This window comes from Pocillopora verrucosa, chromosome 14, assembly GCF_036669915.1.
Source record: "Pocillopora verrucosa isolate sample1 chromosome 14, ASM3666991v2, whole genome shotgun sequence".
Taxonomy (NCBI): Eukaryota; Metazoa; Cnidaria; class Anthozoa; order Scleractinia; family Pocilloporidae; genus Pocillopora; species Pocillopora verrucosa.
In genome coordinates, this window is record NC_089325.1 from 2,393,691 (window position 1) to 2,403,682 (window position 9,992).

Here is a 9,992-nt window from a genome sequence, read left to right on the forward strand (position 1 = left end):
AAATTCTAATTAAAACGCCCTGAATTTCCCATGGAGAGAAAATACTACTGGAAGTGTTTGAAAATATCAGAATCTAAACGGTCACCAGTTCTGTCCGAAAAGGCAACCCATGAACCATGTTCTAGGATTTGTTACCTCAAATATAAAATTCATAAAAAACAACTAGCACTTCTGAACCGCGTTGTTTTGAAAGGAAATTACACTAGGAAAGACACAGAGAAACACACATTAGTTTGTCAGTATAACATATCTCTTTTAATTTCGTTTTTTTTTTCATTTCAGGCACTTCGTTTAACGTTTCTTCGATCGTCGAACGACTTCCCATCCTTCTTCCTCCTCATCTTGGTTCATCGATTGAACGGTTAATTGCTCTGCAAATAGAATTAAAAGGAAAATGGAATTATATATAACGTTAGTACATTGCTGCGAGGATCACCTAGGGCCCTAGCCATTTGAGGTGGGTTGATCCGAAGATTCTAGCGGAGCACAGTTTTCAGGGGCAAAGGAGAAGGGATCAGTCGTTGCAATAAGAACATTGGGGGGTGGGGGGGGGGGGGAAACTACAGAAAATTGACTTCCAACTAGGGAGGAACGTTAGTATATTACACATCCTTGGGGGTATCAGGTGAATTTTATTTTGGCACGACCGGAATACTCCGACCCACCTCCCCCCCCCTTCCCATGATAAATGATGACCGGTCCCTTTACACAGCATACGTATGCTACACAAGGCTTACTACGCAAAATCAGGATTATTCACATCAATATGCGTACCCGTCGCTGTCGTCTCATTTCGAAAAAATGCTGCCCCAGTGAAATTAATATTATGATTAAATATGTGATGGGAATTAAATACTAGAAGGTCAGACTATTTGGACGCACCTAATTTCTCCATACAATTCACTGCTGCATCAAATAGCGATATAATGAGAATAAAAGACATTTTCGCTAAGGAAGCTCTCGATTGTCAAACAATTTATATTTACCAATACCACAGGAAAAGTGCGGTGAAAAGTACAGAGAACATGCATGCTGATGATAGAGAAAACGTTTGAAGTTGTCCTTCGGTAGCATGTTAATTAAAGGAACGATTCGGTTGAGACCCTGACGGCCACATTCCCTGAATATGCCGTAAAGAACGCTGGAATAATAAAGAAACGCTGTAGCTCTAAAGGCTTCACTCGAATCGTCCATTTGATGTTACATTGTAGAGGATAAAGCACTGTTTTCGTGGATTGGGGCCAGTCGGACGATTTTATTGAACCAGAGCAAAAGAAGGGAAATGTTTGTCGCCCAAATAATTCCAAATGGGAAAGCAACTTTAAGTTAGCAATATAAAGCTATCACAGAGATGTCGCCAAACATTTAAAAGAAGTAACGCACGAAAAATTAAAGGTGCCTTTACCTACTTTTCGCGATATTCAGTTGGTGCGACTGAAAGATTGTATGTAAACTAACATTGATGCATGTGAAGAATAAATACAAAAGTTCAATAAATAAAACAGGACTAATTGAGGATGAATATATTTTTTTACATAACTGATTCTGTTATTTACATTCTATCCCTAACACTTAATTACAGTTTGTGTTGAACTTAATTTTGCAGGCGTTTAGTAGAAATATGTTCGATGTTTGTTTGGTGAAATTGTAAATGAAACTGAATATTGCCATCAGCACGTTTCATGGAGATGTCTATAGCGCTCCAACGATAAATCACGAGTCGGAAGAAAAACGAAAATGAGCGACAGCGCTCCGAGTGAAGAAACCTCCTCACTCGTTCCGCGGCTTCGCTGTTCCCTTTCCAGCCAGCTGCACAGGCCATAGAGCTAAGACGAACACTTTACAAGCCTTTTTTTCTCTGTATACTCTTGTTACGGAAAGTAGAACGCGAATTTAACCTCGAGCTTAAATTCAGGGTATTTAATGAACATAAATGTATTTATAAATATCACGAACAGTTGTTCTTAAGACCTACATGTAACTGAATTATATAAATTTAAAATTATAGATACGTTCATCTCGTTTGTAATAAATGTCGACAACTGGTAAGTAAAATAGCTAAATATTACTTCTACCACTGCTAAGAAAATTCACCGGTTGAAACAGGTAACTTGAATCAAGGTATTTACAGTGATGCGTGATGTTGTATAGTCCGCTTACAGTTACCTCTGCAAATTGTTCTATTTTCATTACTAGTGGTTGGTTCCTTTTCTGCCTTCCGGAAGGCAAAAAGAAGTTTAAAAAAAGATCAAAATTCACGTACATTATCTTCTTCAAGATGAAAGTAAACAATTAAAACTCAGAAAGTTTTGAAAAGGTCGTTATAAACTTTTTCTTCTTATATCCCAACTTTTCTCGATCTAATAACCACTGCTATGGGCTTTCATATTCCAAATGGTTGCTGCATAGCCTTTTAGAGGAGGCTGCGTTGATATCCGAGGCGGTAAGTAAAATGTTGTTTTAATTACGGGCATTAACTTGCGGTAATTTCTTTGGTCCGTGCAATAACCTGCACTTGCCGCGTAATTACTTATACCGAATAAATGTAACGAGTCTTTTTGCAGGAGGAAATAAAACAGTTTTCTTTTTAGTTTTAGCCATGCGAATATTAAACCGAATTTCATCTTTGTACTCACAAAGTGCAATAACGAACAAGAAGCGCACGGAGCATATTTTGCAAAAAAAAAATTATTAACTGCAAATTCAAACATTTCGAAGATTAACGCAAAATTAAATCGGTGGTTCAGAAACACTTAGTTTTCATTTGTTTTTGTTGAAAATTAATTAAAATCAATATAACAATAAATCAGTAGAATTTTGCAATTTTTTCGTCATTTCAACTTAGTGGAAAAGTTTCATTCAATTGACGAATGTAGCCGCTTTATTGGAACTCAGATGGTACAGCCATCAAGTGCTGATCCCAAATTAAATGGTTTATCGTGGGCTGCTCATTAAAGTACCATCCATTAAGAGCGGCCATAAATAGCGTAGACGACCATGGCATTTAACTTCCTTACTAACGCTGTCCAAAGAAAAATGCCAGGGGAAAACACCACGGAAAAACTCCTCCATCCGTCGGTAGAAGCGGCTGCAGTCTTCGCAGCAATAAACATCGCTTTCTCGGTCACTGCATCGCTAGGCAATGTTATCATCTTACTTGCTCTACACAAAGTGACTTCGATTCATTCTCCGACGAAAGTTTTGTTACAATGTCTGGTAGTGACTGACCTTTGTGTGGGACTTATTTCACAACCGTTGTATGCAACAAGCCTTGTCAACGCAGGACTAGCGAACTTCGACATGAACATTTTCCGTTACGTTACTAGACTAATTCTGCCAATGTCCGCTCTCGTCCTTTGTGGAGTATCTCTCGCGACGTCTGCTGCAATAAGTGTGGATAGACTTCTCGCGCTGTTTTTGGGGCTGAATTACAGATACGTTGCCACCTTGAGGCGAGTGCGCGGGGTCCTTGTTTGTATATGGTTTATAAATGGTACACTAGCTGTGTGTGCCTTTATTTCTCATATTTCAATTCATCTGTACAATTTGTGTCAGTTGATTTCTCTCGTGATCTCGGTTTTCTCTTACACCAACATCTACATCCGTCTCCGACACAAACTGCAGAACGTGCAGAACCATCCTCCAGAACAAATACCGGCTTCAAATAGTCTCGCGTCAACCGCAATAAATGTAGCACGATACAAGAAAACAGTCTCTACCATAGCATGGGTACAGCTCGGATTAATTTCTTGCTATCTTCCCATTTGTGTTGCTTCATTTCTTCAATATCGTGGCAAGTTTCGTCAAATCCCATTTATTCATTCATTCCTATCCTTACTTTACTTCAACTCGTCTCTAAATCCAATTCTTTTCTGTTGGAAGATCAGGGAAGTGAAACAGGCCGTGAAGGCCATAATAAGAAATTTAAACTGTTCATGCCGAACAAATTGAACTAGAATGAAAATTATTGACAGGAGGGGTCCAAACTTTTATTCACTAAACACAGAAGTTTTTATCTCTAGTTTTTTTTGTTTTAACACTGAAGCCTAAATAAGCCTAGAAATATTAACAACTTTCAAATACTTCAAGTTGAGTAACAATATGTGATCCTGTTCTTGGAAGGATTTTTTGGTTTTAGACAAGGAGGAAAATTACCCACAGGTCTGACGAGAGAGGGTTCTGGAACCTCCAGACCCTTCCCTGGATTCGCCACTGAGACAGAAAATCTCAAACTTGGTCCTCGACCCTGGCAGTATGCAGTACCTTTGTCACTCGTGTTCCTCGCAGTGGTCTGACTCACCATCGAGTCGTTTACTGTTCAGTCGTAGAACATAAGAAGGCGAAATCCAGAGATCAGAAATTCGATACCCTGTGGAGTTCTAAGATTTTTACTTTATCGCACGCGCGTAGCAAATTAAATTTAGTAGCTGTACGTTTGGATGAACAGCTAGTGTGTCTGTTGGAATTTATACCAAGCTGTTCACGCTATTGCGTCAGCTCCAACTCTTTAACCCTTTAACTCCCACATCAAATTTGTAATTCCCCTTACTGTCAACAATACAATTCTTATAATGCTAGTTCAGAGAATTTAGTATTGGATCAATTAGTTATCCCCAAATTGATATTTTCTTTATTCTCATCACTTAGCTGGTTGATTTTGTATTGATATTGTAAGGAGAAATTCTGTCTCAGCCATTCATGGGAGTTAAATGATTAAGACATTAGCAATGAATTTGCTTAATATATAAAACTAAACCCTGTCTTAAAGGTGTTGTCTTATAACGAAACAGGCTCTCATTTTTTTTTTTACAATAATATTTCAGGTGTATTTGGTGACAGATTTGAATCAGGTTAAGAAATTTTGGGTATTAGTATACCAGATACTTTTGCCCAAGTATTTTGGAAATTTGGTCAAAAATCTAAGTTTAAATGGTGGAAAAAATGTTAAACTTTTTAGTTTTTACCATCTAGGCAATGATGAAAAAAAAAAAGCAAGCAAACCAAGCACTGAGAAGAAAAGTTAATCAATCCTTTTACTTCCAAGATCTCATTAGTATTTCTCCTTACTGTCTGCCATACAATTCTCATGATGTTGATTCAGAGAATTTGGTATTGGATCAACTAATAATCTCCAAATTGATATTTTTCTTTATTCTTATCACTTGCCTGCTTGATATTGTATTGATAGTGTAAGGAGAAATTCTGTCTTGGTCACTAATTGAAGTTACATGTAAAGGGTCAATGGTTTACAATTAGGATGAAAATAAGACTGAATTCAATTAAGCTATACTTACCACTAGACACCTCATTTCCTGTTGCTCCTGTTTGTGAGCAGCTGGGCTGACATTGTGCACTATTCTCTGAGATGTTAAGTCCATTAAATTGCTGATTGATGGTTGACCTGTTTGATCTGTCATCCTTAAACATACACAGAAGTTTTAGTGTGCTTTGTGACAAGGTCATGCCCACAAGTTGGATCATATCCTACTTTCTAAGGCATTACACATAAAACTTTGTCCTGTCTGGGATACTGATAAGTTATGGATTATACTCTCCAACTCTCTCATCCCCATCTATCATTCCCCTTCCATCCAACCACACCCTGTCCACCAAGAATTTTAAGGTAGAGTGTGCTGTAGAACCATGCAGCCCATCCAAAAGGCTGTTATCACTGTTTTTGTAGCATGAAGTTGCTAGGACTGTTGCTTCTCCCCTAAGTTGGGATGTCAGTATATAGATAATTCTGGTAATTTAGTGTTAACAACTGAGTTGAAAAAGTAAATTGGCCACCATAATGAGTTTAAAGGCTGGCATTTCGAGCGTTAGCCCTTTATCAGAGTGATTGGACAGTCATTCTAACAAAGGGCTATTGCTCGAAACATCAGCCTATAAACTCTTTACAGTGGCCAATTTAAACTCTTCACAGTGGCCAATTTACATATTCAACTCAGTTGTTAAAACTAAATTACCCTGTTATACTCTCTCACTGACGCAACACCACAGTTTCTTCAGCTTCCCTGATTATTTGCAAGTACCCATTTATCCTTGTGGATAGAGAGGGGCAGAATGAGGGTAAAGTTTATCGCTCAAGCACACAACACAATGAAATTACATGGCAATTTGTTTTTCTTCTAAGTTTAGCCACCATTACCTTGTGATAACCATTACAGGGAACTTCGGTACCCCTCAATTGTTCCTCATCATTGTCATCATCATCACTATCACTATGAGCTGCTGATGCTTTGCTTTTGACTGCAGGTGTAAACTTTTTTACAGGAGCTGAGCTTATTTGCTGTTGCATCTGCAGTAATTTTCCTTCCTTCCATAGTCTGTGAAATTCACATAATTTTTGTGCAACCTGTCACACAAATGGAGTAGAATATAATAATAAAACATGAACCTCTAAGATTATTGTTTTAAATCATGCCCATGAAAAGGAGAGAAAAATTTCAATTTTGTAAATTATGCAATCACATGATGCAGCCTTTCAAATTTCCAGTTGCTGCCAAAAAATCTTCTCAGAAAATTGTTTGAGGTGTATTGCCTCCACAACAAGTCCCTGTGCCTCACTTTCCTCCTGTGATCACTTGCACAAATTCAAACAAGTTTAAATTTAACAAAGACTGTCTGCATCACACAAGGCACATTTCTACTGCCACCTGCCTTTAGGATAAGTTGCTGCAACTTGATGCTTTACCTGTTCTGATCTTATAAAGAGCAACTCTATAACATGTAATAGCCCAAATTAAAGAGTAAACTTATACAGAGTTTTCTTTTGAAGCTTTCAGATCTGCAGTCAGATTTCACACTAACCCTGGGTTATTTTATCCAGCTTTGAACACCCTGGCCCAGATTTATTCTCTCAGAGCAGAGTTTAATAAGTTTGGCAGTAACTATTCAATTCTTACCTTTGATAAACTACCATCTTCCACCATAGTGTCAAATTCATTAAACAATATCTCCTCAATGTAATCCTCTAACTCATAGTTTTCTATGGTATCTGTAACAAATAAAAACATTAATAATAGCATTTAAATATCTGAAATCACCCCAATCAAAAAAGATGACCTGCTGCAAGCTATAGAAACTGAAACTTGTCCCCTGAATTAGCACGTTTTCTCTCTTATGCTCCACTGTAAATAATTCACCACAAAAGACAAATGTCACAGGATTTTGATTTCTTTTTTAGTTGGCTAACCGGGGTAATATCCAAGCCATATTGGGATAGTCCATGTAATTGGACAGTGTTATTGGATATACTGGTCAAAATTCCTGAAATGCTTGTTTTATTTAATGTTCATTCGTGTTTCTCGAATTTTCTTGTGGGGAGAAGGTGGTATTATCCTCATTTCGTGGCCAAATTTTGCGTACATCCCCTCTAATGTCATCGCCTTTTAGTCCAGTTAACTAGGAAAAGCGTCACCTTCTGGGTGATAAAAAATTCAAATATATAAATAAACAAGCACAGAGGAAAATATCAATTCCCCTCCCTTTAACTCCTCGTACCCTTCTATTAACAATACTTCAGTTTATCCTACTACTTCAAGATCCCAAATTTTCATAATCACACCAGTAGACAACACTCAGTCTTATCACGTGCAATTAAACTATACATAGAAAGCAACGCTTGTACATTGGACGAGAAAGCAGAAACTTTAGTCAAGATCTCAATCGTATTGTTAAAACCTTATACAAAATGGTCACCCTCAACGGTCTCTAGCCGGTGATTACATTCAAAAGCATTAAACATGCTATAATAACTACACAAAGAAATTTTATCGAACAAGTTCGAATCCATCTTTCCAGGAAAGACAAACTTCTATACATACTGTTATCTCGCAACACTTGGTTTACAACATCTACCATCCATTTTGCTTTTTCTGTAGTATCTGTCCCTCCAAAACTATTTTCAACAGCGAGTTGTAAAACTGACCAATTGCTTAGGACAAACTGTACCGAACCAAGCAAAATATCGGAGTTTTCTTCCGCCATCTTGGATTTCGTAATAAGTTTTCGGTTGATACCGCTGTATGTTGATGCTGAGGACGCACCTAAACTTTCGATTCCAGTTTCTCTCGCTCAAATACCTTCACCAGGAAAGTACGAAGTGTTGATTTTTCTCTGTCAGTGAAACAGATCCCAACCAGGAAAAAGGAAATCTGAACATCCTCAATCAACTTTTATAAACCTATTAGCTCATAAGGGATGCCGCTCGAACAATAGCGTAGCCAGGGAGGACTGAGGGTGGATCTTTTCTCGGACGCTTTCGTCGGGACATTTCCGCCTAATTTCGGCTGGCTTCGTCCGATTTCGGACGCTTCCGTTTGATGTGGGACGGTTTTCGGCTGATGTCGGAGATCTTACGTCTGATCTAAGCTATACTGGTGATTATAAGAAGCTGATCGCAAATACGCTTTCGCTATCAGACAAGCACTGTCCTTTATGTCAGTGGTTTTTGTACGATATGAAAATTAATGAGAGGGGTATTAGATAAATAAAACTCTTTCTTACATGTCGACTAATGATTTCCTTGACTGAGAGATTGTCCTCAAAATTTCCTATTTGCCCTCAAACCTTTGCTTCTCGGTCAAATGTTCATTTTTCGGACAATCTCGTCTACATATGTTATCAGCCGACATACCAGCCGCCTGAAGGGATTTATTTACTAAATATGCTGATTGTAATTCAGTTTTAGAAATGGGAGTCGTTGAACTCATTTCTCAATTAAAGACAAGTAAGGCTACAATCAAGGTTACCTCCAAGAAACCGTATTGTTGCCATGGTAATCTTTATAACCAAAGATAGTCGTTTCCAACCCATGACAATCTTCTCCGTCATGAACAGTACTTACTCCATTTTCTCAACCCCTACATGTACCTCTTTCGTCGTCGTTTTTCTTTCTTTTTGAGCAAAAACTCACCTTTTAATAAATAGTCAAATATTTACTGAATATTTGTAATATAACGTCGATAACATGCATAAAAAGAGTAAGGCTATTCGGTAATTGCCTACACCGTAGGTATTCTATAGAGCGAATTTCGGCGTTGGAGATAATTCGCTCAGTTCCAAACCCAGAATTCCCAGAAATCAATAATCTTAATTATCTACAAGAAAGACAATATTCTCTTTCACACCGATTGTTTTAAAATGAGATTTCAGAGCTCGTGATGTTTTTCACTTGATTCATTGACGGCTTTCTATAAAAAAAGACAATAAACAGCTTTTGACGTGAGCAAGAATTCTTAAACGCGTAAATTAAAAGCGTCTCTCCTTCTAAAACAACGTCTTTTTATCACCCGGATTCGAGCAAGAATGTTCCTAATTTTCAACTTCACGAGCTTTCAATAATTAGCCAACAAAGTTGACTTATCTTCAAAGGATTTACGTCACAGTTTGCGAACATTTTGTTAATCTTCACCAACCTTGACCGTCTTTGTTTACCGTTGTTTATGTAATTTCCACTGGTATGCTTACATCTATCATGTCATGCAATAAAGTTCTGGAACATAAAAGTTCAGTCTCAAAACCTTTCTCCTTTATGGCAAAGTTTCTAAGTTTATCCTCTTAGGGTTACTACGCAACCACTTGATAAGGAGTGAAAATAAGGTTTCCAGCAGAGTAGAACTTCGTTGTTGTTGCATGACTAGTTATCAAACAAGAGGCCCGCAAAAGACATTTACGCCAAAGACCGGCACTTCATTACATTCTTCTCTCCTGTTGTACTTCGACTGTAGCTGGAGGAATACTATAATACTAAAAATAAAGTAATATTAATAATAGTATATGGTAGATTTAAAGTAAAAAGCAAAAGTTTCCCTCAATACTGATACGCTTCTTTGATTTCATGAAAGTCAAAATAGATACGCCTCATTTAAGTGTTGACAGATATATGCCTTCGTCGGCATACGTTACAGCAAACACTTTCGACTCATTTGAACTTCGTTGCGGGTGGGTGGATAGAGTGTGATTCTGCGACTCCCGAAGCTGTCTGA

At 37.8% G+C, this 9,992-nt stretch overlaps 1 protein-coding gene across 1 annotated transcript; it reads right to left on the bottom strand.

Annotated features, from left to right (window-relative positions):
- Nucleotides 1–218: 218 nt before the first annotated feature.
- LOC131784385 (pre-rRNA-processing protein TSR2 homolog) lies at nt 219–7,993 on the bottom strand. The gene is made up of 5 exons (XM_059101193.2): nt 7,830–7,993; nt 6,909–7,000; nt 6,152–6,358; nt 5,295–5,418; nt 219–371 (listed from the first exon to the last, which is right to left on the bottom strand). Exons 1-5 carry the CDS (start codon nt 7,990–7,992, stop codon nt 292–294), a joined length of 666 nt encoding a protein of 221 aa, XP_058957176.2. The 5' UTR covers nt 7,993; the 3' UTR covers nt 219–291.
- Between the last annotated feature and the right edge of the window lie 1,999 nt (nt 7,994–9,992).

Bases quoted from the DNA above. Each gene is read 5' to 3' on its own strand.
- LOC131784385 (XM_059101193.2), bottom strand. From the start codon at position 7,992: ATGGCGGAAGAAAACTCCGATATTTTGCTTGGTTCGGTACAGTTTGTC. The intron at 7,001-7,829 runs GTATGTATAGAA...TATTTGTTACAG, and splicing joins CCAAGTGTTGCGAGATAACA to ATACCATAGAAAACTATGAG. The intron at 6,359-6,908 runs GTAAGAATTGAA...TTTGTGTGACAG, and splicing joins AAGATGGTAGTTTATCAAAG to GTTGCACAAAAATTATGTGA.